The sequence below is a fragment of the Galeopterus variegatus genome, unplaced genomic scaffold (assembly GCF_000696425.1).
Source record: "Galeopterus variegatus unplaced genomic scaffold, G_variegatus-3.0.2 Scaffold145, whole genome shotgun sequence".
Lineage (NCBI taxonomy): Eukaryota > Metazoa > Chordata > Mammalia > Dermoptera > Cynocephalidae > Galeopterus > Galeopterus variegatus.
This window is the reverse complement of record NW_007726256.1, coordinates 487,744-509,207: the sequence shown is the minus strand read 5'-3', so window position 1 is coordinate 509,207 and position 21,464 is coordinate 487,744. Positions and strand designations below refer to the sequence as shown.

The 21,464-nt window shown below is 38.4% G+C and overlaps 1 protein-coding gene across 3 annotated transcripts in view; it reads right to left on the bottom strand.

Annotated features, from left to right (window-relative positions):
- Positions 1-21,464, bottom strand: part of RABGAP1L (RAB GTPase activating protein 1-like) — a 474,386-nt gene that overhangs the window by 6,171 nt on the left and 446,751 nt on the right. For all 3 annotated transcript variants that reach the window (XM_008591134.1, XM_008591141.1, XM_008591146.1), the window contains 4 exons: positions 14,816-14,926; positions 7,694-7,798; positions 5,000-5,083; positions 1,530-1,601 (listed from right to left, as the gene is read on the bottom strand). In XM_008591134.1, coding sequence (XP_008589356.1) covers positions 1,530-1,601; positions 5,000-5,083; positions 7,694-7,798; positions 14,816-14,926 — 372 coding nt within the window. The remainder of the gene's footprint in view (positions 1-1,529; positions 1,602-4,999; positions 5,084-7,693; positions 7,799-14,815; positions 14,927-21,464) is intronic.

Genomic DNA, 21,464 nt, shown 5'->3' with positions numbered 1-21,464 from the left:
ACATATTCTAATCATCCCAGTCTCCTTAATGAGAAACTGAAATGCTTATTCCTATGTCTGGGTCTTTGCTCACAGTGTTTCTTCCAGAACGTCCTCTCTAACTGAATTCTAACCATCCTGCTTTAGTCCAATCTCCTCCATAAAGCCTCCTTTGGCCTCTGGTTCTTATGATTTTACTTTTAGTACAACTCTGTCAATGTGATCCAATTCAGCACTCTCAAACTGTTTCCTAAATATTTCATGTGTGTATATGTAACTTGTCCTGCGGGAGAATTCTAGGCTCTTTTTCGTGTGTAACTTCTATATCAGAATGGCAGTCTAATAGTTGTGCACATAGTAAATGCTCAATAAAACCTTAACTGAGTGATCAATAGATACTTTTGTTTCATTTTTATTTCCATAAAGATTTCAGTTTAGGCTAGTTAACCCTTTCATGACATGATACTTCATCAACTGAATCTTTGTCAATGTCCCTACAATATACAAAGAATGCTAAATGCTAAGTTGAAAGAAGTGCAAATGTAAACCAAAAAAGGAAGATATGAACCTCAAATTCTAGCAGGTTTGGAGAAGGAGACCACCAACCCTATACTCACTAATAATCTCAGACTGATGTTTTATAACATGAAATGAGAAAAAAAACACTTGTATATAAGATCTTATATGTCAGGTACTAATCTAAGCACTTTACACACGCTATCTTTTTAATCTTCAAAATGATTGTATGAGACAGGTAATGTTATCTCTATTTTATAGAAGATAAAGCTTACGGGGTTAAATAACTTTTCAAAGTGGTTAAATTATATGCTTAGAACACATGTATTTATTAGTATGAAACCTGAATATATTCAAATAGGATGATGTCAGGTTGTGTAACTCTGGTCCTAAGAGCTGACTGTGCCAACCCTGCTTCTTAAGAATATCCATTTGGTTACTGTTGTTTCTATAGAAAAAGCCACTACTTTTTTCAAGTAGAGCATCAACATAATGAGTTTTACCACAAGGGGGCAGCATATAAAGGACTGCTACAGGTTTTCTTTCAAAATTTGGTAGAACAATCAGTTACCTAACATGCGTTTTTCAACTAAGTTCTATGGTGTTTACTGTTTAACAGAGTGATTGATGATCCTACTGAGTCCAAAACTGAAGCCACATCAATTCAGACACAGAAAGATGTGGGCTGCCACAGGTTCCCAGGCTGCCACCATTCAAGAAAGCTGCAAGGCTCATCCAAAGCTACCTGGCTCAGGGGCCTCTTGTGACAGTGCTCAAATCTCACCTCTTCTCCTGCTTCTGCCTCTGACAGCCTATACAATTTATGGGAGCACAACCTCTCAGGTGGCAGGGAAGATGGTCACATCCCAGTCAGAAGAGAGGTATACTATTCTCCATAATTCCTGAATCCTTTCATTCAAAATGGGGGGCGGGGGGGGCGTGGTGAGGGGGGAGGGACAGCGGACTTTTTTAGGAACTCACAAAACCATGTGAATTTGGATGAAAGTATACCCCAGAACCATTTCACATCTCACCTTTACCACTTCCAGCTCTTCCTTGCTGGCTGCTTGCTGTTTCTCCAGCCTGGTACTTAACTGGGAACAGATCTACAGGAAAGAAAGGAGGTTTTTTTTTTTTTTACTATAAAACAGCATGTGCACATAACTTTATCAACTCATGTATTACTCTAGCGTAGCTGATCTCAGAAGAAATTGTGCAGATGAGCAGCACTGCAAGTGCCAGTCATTTCTGAAACAAGCAGCAGACAAGGCTGAGAGTTCCATGCGTACAGCACAACTCTCAATTAGTAGAAACATACATGGGGTACATTTGGTTTCTGTCTGTCATCAGCCTTCTGTGACTAGTTCCAGAGAATTCCTGGCCTCACTTGGAATCAACCAATAGAGTCTTTGCTGAGTATCTACGTTGTACAAGGTACTATGCTGAGAGTCAAACGACAAAAATTCTGAACCAAAAACTTCTTCTGTCTATAGCCATAGAGTCTCTTTTTTCAGTCACAAAAGTTTCTTTAAGAAGTGGCAGAGTGAATAAAGCAAAATGACCAGAAAATAATACAAACTAAAACTCATACATATCTAGCAGTTTGGCTACACAGCATAGAAATTAAAGCTTAGGTGCTGGTGTCACATGTGAGTTTAAGGCCAGTCCAGTTCTACTACGTTATAGCTTTGTGGCCTTGGACAAGTACATTAGTCTTTCTAAGCCTCAGTTTCCTCATGATTGAAAAGTTCTGTGCTATGATAATCAAGTGAAAAAAATGTATGTAAAGGGTTTAGTATAGCACTTGGCAAATACTAAGTGCTTAATATGAAATCTTTTATTATTATTGATTCCGAAATCAGGTGCTAACAAGTACTAGGAACAGTTACAAATAAGAGTTTTCAAAGGATAAAATTACCTAAAAAATATTGTATGTTCAAATCCACTGACTGAAATAAGAATCTTTTCTTTTAGAAAAATGGATGAAAAAACAGGGGATTCAAATTTTAAAGTACAATTTGGGCTAAAAACATATATGGTCTACCTCTATTATCAAAGCAGACATTTTTAAAAATCCTGGTCTCTACTCAAAAATAGCTCTGGAGACCAGGGCTTGCTTGCTGAATTCTGTTTTCAATTTCTCCAGATCCAAACCTGGAGAACAATTAGTTCCCAGGACTGTATTGAAGAAAGGATCACCCTGGTAGTTTTTGCAAACCACATACCCTTTTAAATAAACCAAAGCATTCTGAAATACAGCCAATAATAGCCAATTCCAACTACAGAATGCATTTAAATTATGTTTTATATCCTAATTATCTTCATACAGATGGGTCTCTGTTGCCTTTTACATTACTTGAAGTGCCAAGGACTATTTGAAGAGTGCTGCATATGGTGGCCACCCATGGCATAATGAGGCAATGACAAAAATGCACTTGCAGTGATGGAAAATTCCATAGCACGACGTCTTTAACGTTCCTTGTATTGGTTAATGTCTAACCGTTCTTCTCCTAGTTACCCAAATTCAAAATCTTAGGAACACTGTCAGCATCTTCCCTTGTCTTTTCCATTTTCACTATTACTTATTTTGGTTCAGGGGCCTATTTCTTCTCACTTAGACTCTGGTATTAGCCTCCTTCTGGTCTATGTCCTTGCCTGAGGATCTCTCTACTTGGTTCCTCATTCCTCACTGGGACAGATTAGTGTCAACAATATGCCCCTGATCAGTTTGCTTTCCTGCTCAAAAATTCCTACTACAAACAAAATAAAAATCCAAACTTCTCAGCCTAACCCTGAAGAACTTCCTTGATCTGGGCCTCAACATTCCTTTGCTCCTCTTCTGTACTTTTTGCCAAATAAGATTTTTTTCTTTTCACTAATCTACCTCCATACCTTTGCATGTCCCTTCTTTCTACCTTTCCATCCTCTTCTTCTCCATCTCTAAGTCTCACTTAGCCTCTGAAGCACAGCTCAAATCATCCCTTCTCCAGAAAGGGTTTCTTCATTTCCACATGTAATAAGTTCCCTTTCCTCTCATTTGTATGTAAGGATTATCTCCCCATTACAAGATAAGCTTTTATTTTTTTAATTTTATTTATTTATTTATTTTGTCTTTTTTGTACCCTTTCCTCTCATTTGTATGTAAGGATTATCTCCCCATTACAAGATAAGCTTTTATTTTTTAAATTTTATTTATTTATTTATTTTGTCTTTTTTGTAACCGGCCGCACCGCGCTCAGCCAGTGAGCGCACTGGCCATCCCTATATAGGATCCGAACCCGCGGCAGGAGCGCCGCTGTGCTCCCAGCACCGCACTCCCCCGAGTGCGCCACGGGGTCGGCCCCAAGATAAGCTTTTAGAGGAGAGAAACTGAGTTAATTCATCTTCTTGTTCCCCCAATTATTAAGCCTCACATGTAGGAGGCATTGAATAAACATACGTTGATCATCATAAAAGAGGAAGGTAGCTCTAAAGTCTTATTTCCAAGCAATTTTCCATGAATGGGGACTCCTTATGAAAAGATGTTCATACTATATTAAGTGATCTTAACTTAGTTCCAAAAGATAGGATGAACAATACAGTGCATCTATTTATATATACAATAACTTTATTTATATTTACTTATATAACAACAGTGCATACCCAACATATTAAAAAGATTATCTCTAGTTGGCAAGATTAAGGGAGATCTGCTTTCGTTGGGGCTTTCTGCACTTTTCTAATTTTCTACAAACACACAAATTTCATTTATAAGCGTAAAGACACATTTTTAAAATACATGAAGTATCAGACTTCAAAGTCTGGTGTGAAGCAGAAGATCCCAGGGAAGTCCTTGGACCAGAAGATGGCATATGGTGCCTCAATTCTGGAAACCTGGAACTGGAACAGTCCACTCGGGGTCTCTCAGCAGTGAGGAGTCCTTGCCATGTCTGGCCAACAGGAAGAAGAGGAAGAAGAGGAAGACAGAAACACCCTCAAGGAAAGTGAGCCCTCTGTTAAAAGAGCATTTTAAGGTTCACAACAGACAGCTTCCTGCTCGTACTAGTCTGCAGTGGCTAAGGCCACATAGGCATGGGGGAAAAAGAGTGCCCACATTCTTTATTGTGACAGGAAAGGACATACTGGTCCTCTAGTTATTGCTATTTAATATAATCACTAAACTTTGTAAAGAAGCAAATGTCACTAGTGTGATCCATTGGAAATTAGCTTCTTAGTAAGGCAGAAATAGGACCTCGATGGTAATAATAAGGTTCCCCATTCTTCTAAATCTACCAAACATTGTAAAAAACCAACAGATTGTTTTGGTTAATTAGACCTCGGAAGTTATCAGCAAGCATGTCCAACTACTGTCTCTTTCAGAGGAGAGAGTGAACCAACACATTTAATAAATCTGGAAAACTGTTCTGGAAACTCTAAAAACAAAAATGTTTTTATTTCCCCGAAGAAAAACAACAACAAAAAAATAATTACTTTCATAGCAACAAAAACCACCGTGGCACATTACCTGCTTATACTCAGCAATGATAGCTGTAGTCTTCTTTATTTCATATTCTGCCTTCTCTAGCTGTTTCCTGAAGACTTCCTTTAGCTAGAAAGAGTGAGAATGAGAAACATCAGGATTCAGCCAAAATCTTAATAAATTTCTGCAAACATCTATATTCAAGTCTGCCTGATTCAGAGTCAATGACAATGGTAACAACTATACAAATTTTCTTCACTGAAGTTGCATATTGATAATTTGAAAAATGTAATCATCTCCAGAGATGCAGAAATCTCACTTTCTTTCCTGTAAAGTATAAAACATACGAGCAACGCTATTATAAAATTGCTTATGTTGCTAGTTACTTCTAAACATATTGCTAAATAAGTATCCAATCAGAAGCTATCTTTATCCTTATGAGTCTGAAACAAAACCTCAAGTCAACACTGCATGCTAAATTTGTTACTCTTGATGCTGTGTTATAAATCACTGAAAAAGCATTTCAGGCTTTCTTATTCATAGTACCCTTCTGTTACTGCTGTTACCTCTCAGAAGGCAGGAACAAGAGGCTTTTGAAAATGGAGTCAGAGAAAGACGGGGGTAGACAAGCTCTTGAGAAGGACAGGAGATTCAGGGATTAAAGAAACGGTGACTTTGGAAGGAGCTAAAGTCACACATAATGCAGGTACTTGTTATAGTCACTGAAATACTAAATTATGAATGCTATACTTAAAACCACAATTATTTTTGTAGCCCAGCAGCTCTAGAATTCTAGGTACAGGGGAAGGTTAAGTTGATGAAAAAGCTCATGTGCTATGAGCTAAAAAGGAAAGAATTTAATTCTGCCAAGTTACGGACCAAACAAAAAATCAAACAAAAAACAACTCTGGTTATTCTTTAAGTACACAATTAGAACAAAGGGACAAATTCTGCACTACAACATCCTAAATTACTGTACTTGCTAATTCATAATTATCACAATTTATATATTTTCTTATTTTAAAAATCATATATTTTATTTTATTTATTTTTTTGTGGCCAGCCACAGGGATTGAACCCTGGACCTTATAGTGTTATTACTACCACACTCTAACCAACTGAGCTAATTGGACAGCCTAAACTAGTGCAATTTATAATTGGGTTCTTTATCATTAGAAGATTTCTAAATTTCTTCATATCTACTAGATTCTAAAATTCTAAAAGCAATTTGTAGGTTATATTGATTCAAACTTAGCTGCTTATATTAGTCTTTATTCTCTATCTTACATAATTTAAGGACATAATAACCTTCCACTCTGCTGCAATAGGCTTCACTGACTTTAGGACAGACTTAGATTGCAAAGAAGCTTTGAGCAAGTGTAACTAAATTTCCCTAAGCCATAGGTTCCTCATCTAAAAATTAGGAGAATAATCCCTACCTCACAATGGTCCCATAAGGATTAAAACAAGTTACACAGACAGAGGGAGGGAAGCAGGCCTAAATAATCCATAAACTGGGTAATCAGCCCCTGAAAATTTTTGAGTAGGTAGAAAAAAATCTTGGGCTATTGTAAATGCCAAAGACTCATTTCATCAGATTCCAAGGGGGAAAAAAAATCATAAAACACTTTTTATAAACCCTGGAGGGTGCTAAATGACACATTCCTCCATGTGTAACTTGACTGGAACTTTTTTCTGGTTGCTTGGATATAGGTTTTTGAAATTCTTTATGCTCTGTTTTATATTTAGTATTACTGAAGTCTCAGAAACTCATTAAAATAAGTTAATCGTGATTTAAGACGTTTCCTCACTTTAATAGTTAGTTATATTAGTAAAATTCAAATAAGCTCTTGGCAGTAGAGTTCAGTCATTTGTGATAAAATCTAACCCATAATCTAATCTGTGCCGACCCTTGGCTGGGACTGAAAGGGGTGGAGAGCCTTGGTGAAACAGCCTGTTTGTCCTTAGGGAAGCCAGAAGCTCCATCTCCTTCAGTCATTTGTGATAAAATCTAACCCATAATCTAATCTGTGCCGACCCTTGGCTGGGACTGACAGGGGTGGAGAGCCTTGGTGAAACAGCCTGTTTGTCCTTAGGGAAGCCAGAAGCTCCATCTCCTTGGGTGGAGAGGTCCCTCTCCCCTGTCCTGTACTCCTCTGCCGTGGTGGGTTCTTCTGGCTGATCAGTCTCACCACTCACATGAAGAGTGTAGGGCTACCTTCAAGGCTGGTTGCCAAAGGGTGTCTTTATACTCCCCCAGGAATAGGTTTGAGAGCTCTGCCAGGAATGTTCTTCTAAGGCGTGAGTCAGGAATATTAAGCGTGACTGATTAAGGGAGAGGCTGTGTGGCCAACTCCCAGCAGAGATCTCTGCAGGCTTTCAGTTTCCCAGGGCTCATCAACTCCTTCAGAGAAGTCAATTATCTTAGAAACACGGCATGAAGTTTGCAGATTCGTCAAAGCTCTTGGATCGTAATTTCACGTTACTAAACTTAGAGAAAACTCAACACTCTTGCTAAACATTTCAGGAAAGGCAAATTCCTAAAAGCTGTTCAAGGGTAGAAATATTGCCTCCTCTTCTAACACCCTTCAAAAGAAATGTCACGACTCAACTACTTACATTAACTGCTTTAAACGTCACCCGTGATTTAGACAAATTTAATTTTACTTCTTTTTCATGGTGTTGATCAACTCTCTACCAATATACCTGTGTGAAGAAAGGCCCACGCATGCCTTTTACCTGGGCAGTCTCTTCCTCTTGCTTCCTCTTCTCCTCTTCAGTCTCCACCAGCCTCTGTTTGGTCAAGAGGAGCTCCTTATTCAACACGTCTGCCTTGTCTTCTGCCTGCATATAAGGGTGGTCGCAGTCATAAATAAGGTGAAGAAACTGTGTGTACACCTTCTCCAAAACCAGTCTCTGGTCATTGTTCCAAAATCACTACAGGCCGTTCTTTTCCCTCCTAGCTCACCCAGGGGGTGGATTCTTTCACTGAATGCCAACCATGTGCCTGACACTAGGCACACATTATTTCTAATCCTCATACAATAAATAATTCTACAGTGAGGTTTGGAGAGATCAAATAAACTGGGGTTCACACATCTACTGTCAGAGTCCATGCACTTTCCAAAGGCTTCTTATACGTGTTCTTAGATGTCACAACAGCACTCACTGTGGAGATGGATCTGATGAAGTGGTAGAGCCTCACGTAGAAGTGTCTAACTGGTGGTGTGTGGGGGTGGGTTCAGAAGATGGGCGGATAGGCTGATCCATGGACAATGGTTAGGCGAGAAAATTCAAAGACCAGCAGAGGTAAACTGGCCCATAAGGCCACTCGCACAGGTCAGTGAGTATAATAAGGAGAAATTTACACCAAAAACCTTTGATAGAGAGAGCAATGAGGAAAACCGAAGTTTGGACCAGGAATCAAGGCAGAAAAGACCATATTTCTAGAATGGCCAGGAAAAACTCAGAGAAAGCACTCTGGTTTTAACTTGGACACAGAGCCAAAATTAACTCTGAAAGCACTGTGTGACTGTGTGTATTTAATTTAGCTAATGTCTATTTTACACTCCAGGACCCTCAATTTCTCCTCTAGGTCCCAACTTCAAGTTCACACTGCAAAGGCATGCCCTGACTGAGCCCTGCCCCACTCACCCCCATCTAAGGTCCCCTGTTTAAATCTCTCATATTTCCCTTGACAACACTGTTAATAACAAATTACATGTGGGATTTATTTGTCTTGCCCACTAGACCTTAACCTCCAGGTGGCAGGAACCATCTCTTTTGCTCATCAGTATATGCCCAGCACCAAGCCCAGAGCCGAGTGAAGACAATGTGCTCCCTAAGTATTTGCTGAATGAGAGAATGTGGCTAAGTTGCTGCACAAGTAGACTGTGTGGAGTAGAGATAGCAGAAGACCATAGGATGAATTCAACAGAGAAAACCCAGACGCGGAGGAGAGGCAGCTATTGAAGAAGCTATCCCTGGCCAACAGCAGCAAAATGTTATCCAAGCAATCGTGAAAACTGGCCAGGTGGCCTCTGTGTCCTGCTATATTTCCCACACATCCAGATGGCCAAGTCAGCACAGTCTGCTGGGCACTGGCAGAGAAAGTGCATCCAGCTCCTCTGTTCTCATGAGCTTCTAGTTTCTGATGGCCCCTAGTCCAGGGTTTAGGGCTCTTTTGTAGATCATTTGGAACTGTCAGGTAAGTTAAGGTTAAAAAGTCCCTTAAAAGTCTTTAAGACTCTAAAACTGGTTCCAATGCATTATATTTTAGGGGGGAAAATCTATATAGCAAATTAACATACTAATATTAGATGTGAACTTAAAAATGCAATGTACACAAGTTAAATATTCATTTAATTGTAAGATATCTTTTTTTTTTTTGTCTTTTTCCGTGTCTGGCAACGGATCGCAACCCTCAGTGTCGCCCCCGTACCGGACCGGGACCGGCAACGGGATCGCAGCACTTGGTGTTGCCCCCGCGCCTCGCTCAGCCAGTGAGCGGGAACCGGTCTGTATGTGGGATCCGAACCCTCGGCGGGAGCGCCGCCGCGCTTCCCAAGCAGCGCACTGTAGCAGTGCGCCACCGGGCCGGCCCTGAGATATCTTGATATAGATTATAGATGCTCAAAACTGCAAATTCTAGAGCTGCAAGCGAGGTGACTGAGGTTACCCACAAATCAGGGACCTTCCTCAAAGTCTGTGACAGATGGTCACAGAGTAGCATATTGAGAGCAGCTGTACTGATCATTTCAATGTTTTTAAAGATCTAACCAAATTTGTCCCTGTAAGTGCAGCCCACTGGTTCAAGTTCTGGGCCAGAATCTTTGTACCCTGCTAATAAAGACAACTGGAATTAACCCTTTTACAGTGTCCCCCGAGTAGTTTCCTCTTTGTGAAGAGAATAATCCTTTTATAGTACACATCATGACACTCTGAAATAAATGTTTTACAAGTTTGGTGTCTTAAAGAGAGATTCATCTAAAATTTTAGCCTTTTATAAACTTTTGAATAGTTAATCCTATACAGTAACAAGCTTCTTGGGATCTGTAGTGTATCTAGCTCTTTTATAGTTTTGGAAACCTCTGTAAGAAAAGGGGAAAAAAACTTCCTTGAGGAAATTTTTTAAAAAACACCTAAATATTTATGCTGAGAGGACCTATTATTTTCATTTACACATTTCCTGCTGAAGAGTCTTCAGTAGATCAAGATAAGGCAACCTCACCTACATCTGTTATCATATCCAACATCTGCAGCAGCTATTGTGGGACCTGTATGGGAGGAGTCCCATAGTTTTTTGGAAGCTTCATCCAAAATGTCACCTCTATGTTAATAGTGAAGTGGGAGCAATTCTTCTGCTCATCAGCATAGGACTGGGTCTGAATAACTGGGGTCTCCCCCTAAAAAGGATCTTCTGGATCTTTGCACAGCCAATCACTATACCCCCCTCAGTAGAAATGATCTTTAATGTTAAAAGAACATAATACTAAACAGATAGATTCTCAAATTCTATCTTTGAACACAAATTATAAAACCTTCACCATAATTTCCTAATAAGACTGAGTGGAATGCTGTCATTATTAAGTCTTCTAATAACTTACCATTGTCTTACAATGTCTTATTGATAGTGAACATTCTAATTGTAGTCTAGGGCTTCTGTGACACCCACGAGAGAAACAAGCGCTGTGATATGTGATTTAATCACGAGTCAACCAATAACCGGATCAAAAGGCTCGACTCCAACATCAAGATGAGGATCTTTCAGAAATGATCTCTGAAAGAACTAGCCAAGCCAGTTGTTCAATTTAAAACAAAACAAAATAATTTACCACTTATTACCTGTAGCTGCTGGTCTAACAGAATTTACTATGGTTAGAGGAACCTAGAAGTGGCCTTCAGTGAGAACGTACAATTTTATCTCTTCTTTTGTGTTCCTTGAGAACATAGAAGGACAGGAAGGGCCCAAAACATGTAGCAACAGGAACTGAAATGCAGATGTTTTATTATTATTACTTTTTTTTTTTTTCATTTCTAATGCCTCAGCCTGAGAGAGGATGAGTTGTCAGAAGAAAAGGCTCTGTCAGAGAAAATCTGAAGAGCCTTTGGTGCCCAGGAAGCCTGAAGCCAGCACCAAAATGACAAGGGTAAGTAATGACTTATTTTTAAAAAGTACCTAATTACCCAATTAGTGTTTGTTCATTTTACATATTGTCTCAAATACAATCTGCTTTCATGTTTTTTAGTGTTTGCCAAAGTTTTGCTATTTTAGTTAAGAGATCTGATTTTGACAAGCTGGGAATGGAAAAGTACTGGGCAAACTGGGTGAGGGCAGGGCAAAGCCAGTGAGCCCACCCTCAGGCTAATGCCCTTACTTGAAGACTGGGAGCAGGACACCTGAACTGCAGGGGCGGCTTTTTGCCAGGCAAATGAATCCCACTGAGGCAGAGACTGCAAAATCAGAAATTACAAGAAATATGCAGAAATAGCAGTTTTTATTTTTCATCTAGATAATAAGATCCAAAAGGCAAGGACCAGGTCATATTTACTTTGTTTAAAAGACAGAGAAAGAAGAATGCAGGGAGGAAAGAAGAGACAGAAGGAATGAAGGAATGACGGCATCCTTCCGTCAGGAACTGATCTGGTACCCACACGAAGTACCTGGGTACTCCATATTCAATTATTTCAGGAGCACTCATAACAGCAGTCATCCAGACTGATCCACAAAAAAGATTCTCCTGGTAGTGAAATGATTTTTTAAAAATATTAAAGTTTTATGCATATGATTTAATATTATATTCTTAGATAATATACATTTTTTTTTTCTTTTTGGTGGCTGGCCAGTACGGGGATCTGAACCTTTGATCTTGGCGTTACAAGGCTGCGCTCTAAACAACTGAGCTAACTGGGTGGCCCAATAAACACATTATAATGCACATTATTTTCCGGATTATTAAAAGTTATAATGCTCATTATTACTTAACCAAGAGTGGTTAAGTAACTTAAGGTTTTTCTATAAATTGAAAAACGTATAAAGATGAATACAAAAATTAGATTTCATCTTATCACTCAGAGATACCTAGTAGTAACATCTTAATATATTTCCTTGTGGGTTTTTTTCCTGTCTTGGTATATCTGTCTCTCTTCCTCATAGGATGACCCAATGCCACCCAATAGCTCTTGCAGTTTAGATGTAAACATTACAAAAGTTTACTGTTTACAGACAGATTTACTGTTTTTTAAAAATACCACATCAGGTCAGCTCAGTTGGTTACAGTGCAGTGTTATAACACCAAGGTCAGGAGTTCAGATCCCTGTAAAGGACAGTCACAAAAAAATTTAAAAAAAAAAAAAAGAATACTATATCATTATCTTCCCATTGTTTTAAAAAAACAAAAAGACATTTTACAGACAACCATTCTCCCCTACTATTAAATATATACATTAATTCTTATTTTTATTTTTATTTTTATTTTTTTTATTATTTTTTTTCCTTTTTGTCACTTTTCGTGTCCGGCAATCATTTTACAGACAACCATTCTCCCCTACTATTAAATATATACATTAATTCTTATTTTTATTTATTTATTTTTTTTTTTTATTATTTTTTTTCCTTTTTGTCACTTTTCGTGTCCGGCAATGGATCGCAACCCTCAGTGTCACGCCCGTACCGGACCGGGACTGGCAACGGGATCGCAACCCTCGGTGTTGCGCCAGCTCCTCGCTCAGCCAGTGAGCGGGAACCGGTCTGTATGTGGGATCCGAACCCTCGGCGGGAGTGCCGCCACGCTCCCAAGTGGCACACTGTAGCAGTGCGCCGCCGGGCCGGCCCCTTATTTTTATTTTTATAAGTAACACTATAGTAAACCTTTTATATACATTTTTTTACCAAATCTTTAGTTTTTTTTTTTTTCAGAATAGTTTTGCAGGTCAGAAAGCTTGTGTGTGTGGGTGTGTGTGTCTTCTTATTCACAAAATGGGAGGTTAAGATTAAATGAGATAATGCTTATAAACTGCTATATATAGTGCTTGGCACATGGTAGTGACTCAATAAAAATTTAATTTTATCATTTGCTTAAACATTTTAAAGGCTTAGTATATATATATAAGCGGACTTCAAAAAGCTCATGGAAAGATTCATATTACCTTTTAATTAAAATTTTCCATGAACTTTTTGAAGTACTTTTATACTACCAGATATATTCCCCAAATGTCTTTCAACCTCTTTTTAGCTCATTTCATTGCATCCCCACTGAGACCAACTGTTTAAAATGTTTTCATTTAATTAGCCATATTAAGAAAATAATTCATGGATTAAAGATTCAAAATGGCAGAATCAAGTGTGAGTCAACACCATTTGGTAAGCTAATATGGAACCAAGACTTTCACTATAGTACTGACTTACCGTGATAGCCTCGTTAATACAAAAATGTAACAGCTGAGGCAGGCTAAATAGGGCCATGACTGAATGGGGATCCCTCTACCCGCCTTGGTTTTGTCTCTCTTAGTCACACATTTTTCATACCACTTCGAACAACTTCCAAATGGGCTGGCTGAATGGGGTTTTCAGTTGAAAGGGCCAAAAATTTTTTTAAAAAATCATTTTCTGGGCTGCTTTTTCTTTTCAAACTCCGTTCAGTGCTGACTCTCCCTCAGCTTCCTCCTTCCCCATCAGCTTTATTTTCCTTAACAGTGGTCTTGTCTCCCATCCTACTGTGGTTAAAACTTTTGAGCTACAAAATCAGCTGTTTATATGGGAAAAAGGAATTGTAGCAGGGACCATTTTAGCCATCCTTCAGTTTTAAACATCTAAACAGATTTATGTTATTAATGGATTTGTATTTTAAATATTGTTAATGCGTAGTTATAGCACAGATAATGACTCTTTTTTCTACAGACTCAACAGTGTTTGTGTCTCAGTTTTTTCTGACCCTGCACCATCTGTTGGGAATATACTTTTTAGAAGTCAGGAAATACTGATAATTTTAAATATGCACAAGACTGCTTCCATGTTGCCAATTATCTCTGAAAATGCTAACAATAGGAAACAGTAAGTCCTAAGACTGTCAGCACGGTTGGAAAGAACAGGGAAAATAGACAATTTAAGGTCTTCCTAGTGACAGCTAACATTTATTGAACACATATTATTGAAATGCTTTATCTTATTTAATTCTTACATCATCCTTATGAGGTAGGCACTTTTTTAGACCCATAGACAGGTTAAGAATTGCACAGGGTCACATGGTTAGTAAGTGGTGATACCAGGATTCACCCCCCTGCAGTCTGGCTCTTAGCCACTAAGATGCCTGTTAATCCAATAATCAACTCTTAATGTACGTGCTTCATATAAAATTTCACATTTATTATAGATGAGAATTCTTACTGGAACAAAAACATTAGGTAGACTAATGTTAGTGTGACATTACTATTGGTGACTAATATCCTCAGGTGGCAGCCCTTGGTTTAGGAAAAATATTGATAAAGAGAAGAGACACCAGAGAAGTTTGGAAGTATAAAAAAAAGTTTATCATACATGCTGTTTAAAAATGACCCAACCCTTTCTCAAAAGCTTGCATTTTCCACTCTCACCAATTAGCACAACAGTCCCCTCCCACCTGCCACCCACCTATTCATTGTCAAGCAGCTCACTCATGTAAAGAACAGATTGAGCCTGGGGAGTCCACAGTAAAGAACAACTCGGGGCTGGCCAGTTAGTTCAGTTGGTTAGAGCATGATGTTGTAACACCAAGGTCAAGGGTTCAGATGCCAGTACTGGCAAGCTGCCACCAAAAAAAAAAAAAAAGAGCAACTTGGTCCTCGCCCTTGAGGAAGTCGTCACTGTGTGAATGCCAGGCTTACCTGATCCAGGTCATTCCGCAGAGCAATTTTGCTGGTTACTAGTTCATGGGCGAGGTCATCATTCTCTTGTTCCAACCTCATGCTGGCCTCCTGTAATCTTCGGTTCTCCCTCTGCAGAAAAAGAGCAACAGCCGGAGGTAGACATTAGTGCCTAGACATGCTGGCAGAAACAAATGGAATGGGTGAGGAAAAACAAGCAACAACAACAAAGTGAACTTTCGAAGGTGTAAAAAGGAGAAGGCGCAGGTGGCGCAGGAAGGCAGGATTGCTGTCTGGGAAACAACAGTGAGTTTAGCTAGCGGTGCGGATGCCGTACTCTACCCAGTGAAACTCACAATGGTCTCGTAAGCCCCCTAGACAGAACTTCTTTATAAAAAATGTTCCACAAGGAGCAAATTCCCAAACATACCCCCAATCTTGTGAGGGTTTCCTATAGACACAGACACAAGCAATTCTTTGTTTGAAACATGCACAGCAGTCCCACCCTTGATCTTAGGAGAAACTGCAAGACACAGAGGATGAAACGGGGAACACCACTAGACATTTCTTCAAACTGCTTTTCCTATATCAGGGTTCAAATTAATTGAGTATACTTAAGAGCACTAAATCAAGAATCAAGATATGTGGGGATGAGGGGTGGGGTAGAAGCAGGGTCACTTTGCTATTAACTGACATTTTAATTCTTTGAGTAAGAATATTATTTACTTTTCTGAATACCTGTTTTTGTGTTAGTGAGAGCAACAGTCCTTATGATAAGTTCACTAAATGTTTTGTTTTGGTTTTTAAAAAAATTCAGATTAAAAGATTTTGGGTAAAAAAATTACTGAGCTGGTTGTTCCCCCTTGATTCCCAGGAAAAATCCAAAACAAAGTTACATGATGAAAGAACCAAGTCGCTAATGCTTAGGAAGCAAGGTCTCCCCTTAAGTAGCCATTATGAATTGGGTATGTTCACACATTTTCAGAATAGCAATTTAGTGTCTTCCATTTCAAAGAATCAAAAGTGCTTTCCTTGCTACTGTTAGCAGTTATAGATTTGAAAGAGAGCTGACAGGAAAGACTTCAATGTGATAAGAACTTCCTGTTTTTCAGATTTACACCAAAAATGTTTCTGCAAGGGTGGCAAAAACTCAGACAAAGCAGTGATGCAAAACCAGAAGACAAATATAAGTTCTGGAAGACAGTGTATCATAGCACATTAGGTGGGGTGAAGTAAATTTTATCTTCTATAGAACAACCTGGTGTTTGTTATATAGAAAGAAAAGAACCTAATCTCTTTTTTTCTTTTTTTTTTTTTTAAAGAAGGCTAACAAACAGATGGTAAGGGCAAAGCCTAATAAGACTTTCATGGAGGGAGAGAATGCATAAACAGGGAAGGCCAGCCGAGAAGTTAAAGGATGAACTTGCACTTTATAACCAGCCACCAGGGCCCTTTCCTGTCTTTTTCTTCAGAAAAAATTGACCAGTATAGCAGGAGAATGTAAAAATATTCCTGAAAAAGATATCTACTAAAAAGATAAAAACAATTCCAAATCACTTAGATACTTTAAGATAAATTTATGATAGAATTCTACTCAGTGTTAAAATATTAGAGGAATACCTAATAACAGAAGAAATACTTATGCTACCTTTTAAGAAAAAAATATATATAAATAACTGGAAAATTCCTGATTTTATAACAATATAAATAACAGATATTAACTGTGGGTACTGGGTTATTTTTATTGTTGCCCTTGTCTTTTTAAAATGCTTCCAGGTTTCTACAATGAACATGTAATATATTTGTAATAGGAGTTTTTTAAAAGGTTTGTTTAAAAAAAAAAAAGCAATTCAGAATTTCAATCCCACTGGAAGGGGTAAAATGCCAAAACAAGAAATTGTTTAAAGTCCACTCCTGTTAGGTCACATTGTACACAAAACCATACTGGATCTTCCTTCCTAAGATACAATGTAACCCCTCAAAAGTGCTGCCTTGCCAGGAACCCTTTCCCAGATATTCCTGAAAAGATAGTGCATGTACTTGGAGGGGCAACTTGTACACATCCAATTCTGTCTTTTCCCTCAATCTACAGAGTGTCTACCCTCCCACAGAAGCATGATAAATGTGGAGACTAAAATACATATCTTAAAAAGCCAGGGATTCTACAGTTGAACATTTCAATCTTCGCCGAACTAACCCTATATTAGAAATAGGGGACGAAGAGTTAGTCTTTATTTCTGATATATCACACCTTTTGTAGAAACAACTTACAGAACTGTAGAAAACTTAGATTTAAAAAAAAAAGTTTCAGAAACTTTTTCAATAAATTTCCCCCTTGCCAGGACAGAGCAGAAATACCCAACACAATGTCAACACAACGCATTTCACAGTGCAGACTGCTTAGGTGGGGATGAGATTTTTTTCATTTCTTGATAAATACCTTCAAGAATCCAAAATAAGACTCATTCAATACTTATTCCTGAGGTAAGTGTCCTATTTCTACTGAAACTGTACTTATAGAACTCCTAGTTCATTTCTTGATAAATACCTTCAAGAATCCAAAATAAGACTCATTCAATACTTATTCCTGAAGTAAGTGTCCTATTTCTACTGAAACTGTACTTATAGAACTCCTAGGTACTAAAGAGCTCCCTCAACTCTTATTTACATTACATTAATTTGGCACAAGTAAAAATGCTGTAGCTACCAGTTTTTCAGGTTACAGTTATATGCTTAGAAGTTAAAGTAACCTCCAGGTAAAGTCATATGATGTTTGTGGAAAAGTACTTGGTTCAAGTATTTAAAAAACATACCAGGTAGCTACTTAACTATTGAAAAAGGATATGTTATGTAAGAAAGAGGCAACAATTCAGCTGCAATTCTGAATGGTAACATCTCACTACAATGACTGCTGCAACTCGAACCCATGTAGATACATAGCTAAAAGGGGAGGGGCGGGGCGGGGAAAAATCTGGGAGAAATTGAGTGTCTGAGGGTCCCTAAAAAGCAAAACAGCCTAGGGGGCACGCTTACTGGCTTTTGCCTCAGCAAGAAGCTTCAGTTCAGTGTCTGCAAAGCAAGCAGCACAGTGGGAAAGTGTCAGACTCCTGCTCTGCACTCACAGACAAGTGAGAAAGCAAGCTACGGGCCAAAAATGCAGTATCATCCTCCAAAGTATGAACCTGGGGGTGGCAAGCTGTCCTCGTGAGACCTCCAGTGCCACTGAGTGCTACTGAGTGCTGCACTGAGACACTGCTACCGAGATGGGGATTTTCTATAAAGAACTTGCCCACACTTACCAAGGGTTAAACAGAGATTATGGTGCTTGGCTGGCTGTCTTTTCCAGCCCTTCCCAAGGAACTAAAACTGTTTTCAGAACTGACTGATTCAAGAAAAAGTTTGCCTTTATACTAGATAGGAGAAGAAAGTTAAGTTTGGGTGGGCTTGGGAAAGGTAGTAACCTTGCTCGGTTCATTTTGAAATGCTGGAAAGGGCTGCCCACGGGAGAGAGACTTAAAGTCAACCCTGATAACCTCTGTCAGCCCAGAGATATTCACATGCTCTAACTATGCACAAGCAGATGTGCTGAATGCTCAGAGCCTGTAAACAAAACAGGCAAATCGCTTCCCTTGCCTTTCAGAAAAGATTACCGGAGACACTGCTTACATAACCATTTAAACCACTTCGCACTGTTTGAAACATATTCTATTCCATACAACTTACAACATTTGGACAAAAAGCAGACAACGTCTTTCCTCATTAGTTCCCTCCCCTCTGCGTAGGAGATGTACAGCTGGGAAAGTTTGGTTAGTAACTTTTGGGAGGAGGATACTGCATTTTTCAAAGAGACAGACGATGATATTACAGACATACATAGATTAAAAAAAAACTTACCTCCTCAAAAGTCATAGACCAACTACCGTTTTCAATCATAGGTACAAAGACAATTGAAAAAAAAAAAGAAATCCAGTGAAATTGTACACCTGCTAATACATTTAGGAAATGGCAATAACAAAAACAGACACTTGTTAATGCTATTGTTTTTCCTTAGAGTGTCATGTACTCTAAGTTCTCTCTGGGACTGCAAACATTCGATGGAAGAAAGTATACTTGAGGCAGCCAGTGGGCAAGTCTCAACTCAGGAAGACTAAAACACTAAAACTCCTCCCTTTCCACGCTGCTATTTGCAGTTTGCATGACTGATGAAAATGCAGTATGTGGAAGTACTAGCAACTACGTGTGAGGTGTTCATACCGTGTTATCAAAGCTGGATGGAAAAAACTTCCTTATATGACAAGGTCAGAAACCTTGCAAAATAGTTCATCTTCAGGCAAAAGAATGAAATTGCTGGGCAGGGAAATGCAGAAGAAAAACTGAAGTCTGGGTGAAGCAACTAGAGGGATGGTAAATGTCATTTATTCCAAATGAGAAACCAGAGAAATGTGAACTGGCAATCAAAAGAAAATAAACTAAAGGAAAAAATGATGGAGAAGGAATTGGCTTTATAAACTGTAGCTCAATATTTTGGGTGTGTTGTCTGCTGCTATGATGAATTCTTGGCACATGTTTTTAAAGACATTTAAGGGTCAGGAGAAAATGTTTTCCTAAAAGACCCAGTGCAATTTTATTAGCAAAAAAATACTCAACTCTTGCATATTTTCTTTTGGATACCTATTTTAAAAGAGTTGATAATCATCGTATTCGAATTTTCAGCAGTTTTCTGACATACAAAGACAAATAAATGGCTACTGATGAAACGTTTAAATGCCTATATTGTCTGTAAATAAAGAACTGACGGGAAAAAAAATCTGGATATCTGAAACTGTTTTATCCTCCCATCCTTTACCCATGACATCCAATTTCTTTCTGATGGGAATTTTTAAAATTTCAAATGTCGAACTAAAAACAAAATCTTGTCAGTAATAACTGACATTTGGCAAACCAGACTGCATTTCCTTCAGCATTTACAAAACAATCTTAGATTATACTCTAGCACAGGGTCGGCAAACTTTTAATGTAAATAGCCAGATAGTAAATATTTTACGCTTTGCAGGCCCCATGGTCTATGTTGAAATTACTCAACTCTGCCACTGTTGTGCAAAAGCAGCCATAGACAATAAGTAAATAAACAGGTGTGGCTGTGTTCCAATAAAGCTTTATTTCCAAAAACTGGCAGTGAGCCAGATTTGGTCCACAGGCCACAGTTTGCAGATCCTTGCTTTACTCTAGCACACAAATCAAATTTTAAATAAGAAAATGGGTTACAGATGATGTAGAAACATATTAGTGTCATATAATCTTTTCAGTAATATTTTAACAGGAAACACAACTTTCTAAAAAATAAAGAAAAAATTTGGAAAATTAATTCTCAAGATCATCAGTAAGCATACTTAGAAATTCTTAATGTGCTTAACACTTACACCTCCCCCAAGCGTTAATTATAACTGAATCAGCGGACCAACATCATCAGAAAACAACTGCTCCTTTTTAGCTATATTGCTTGAGAAGCTTCAAAAGGGCTTAGGCTTCTGTTCTTCACCACCCTACAACATGAATTCATTGGGTTATCCAAGCTCGAAAGGAGTCAAGGAGTTGGTTATCCAAGCTCGAGTATCATTAAGTTATCACAGGCAGACAGAAACCATCCTCTTGTCTATTACCATTCATTAAAAGCAAATTATATCATTACATAATATTTCTAAAAACCAACAATGGTCTCTGTGACATGGAAACGTAATAAATGTAAGCTTATTTTCATTGGTAGAAAAACATTTTCCAAAGATAGATTCACTTATCCTGACCTCCTTGAGTAGGAAGGGCCCATCCAAATATGGTGGGGAATAAAAAATGCCACTCCCCTTTTTTTGCAGGTAAGAAATTTAGCATAATTAAAACTTCCTCATTTTTCAAGTTAAAAAAATGTGATAAATGCTCTAAACCATTTCATTAGGTATGTAAGAATGGCAGATAATACAATTAAACTTTACTTCAAATATTTTGTTTGTATCATTTTTACTATGTATAATTAACTTAATTTAAAATTATATGTAGGGACAATTGTTCTATAACAATTAGTATGTGCAAAAAAACTGTAGGTGGGAAAGGAGGAGGTGGAGGAGGTTAGTGAGAAATTGATTAAGGGTCACAAAGATTGATTATGTTTTGTAAACATGAGTATACTAATTATCTTGATTTGATCACCACATATTGTACACAGGTACTGATATTCAAATCTGTACTCCACAAGTATGTATAAACAATTGTTTCAATAAAAAAACAAAAAAATTAATAATAATTAAAAAACTGTAAATTTAGAGGAGTCATTTTCTTTCTGTTTGAATTACATTTTGATTAAAAAAAATTTACTATATCTAACCTCAAGAAAAAAGTTAAACATTCTTTTTTTTTTTCCTTTTTGTCTTTTTTTCGTGACCGGTAATGGGATCGCAACCCTTGGTGTCGCGCCCATACCGCGGGCGGCAACGGGATCGCAACCCTCGGTGTCGCGCCCGCACCACGCTCAACCAGTGAGCGGACCGGTCTCTAGATGGGATCCGAACCCTCGGCGGGAGCGCCGCCGCGCTCCCAAGCGCCGCACTCTACCGAGTGCGCCACCGGGCCGGCCCAAAAGTTAAACATTCTTTTTTTTTTTTCTCCTTTTTGTCTTTTT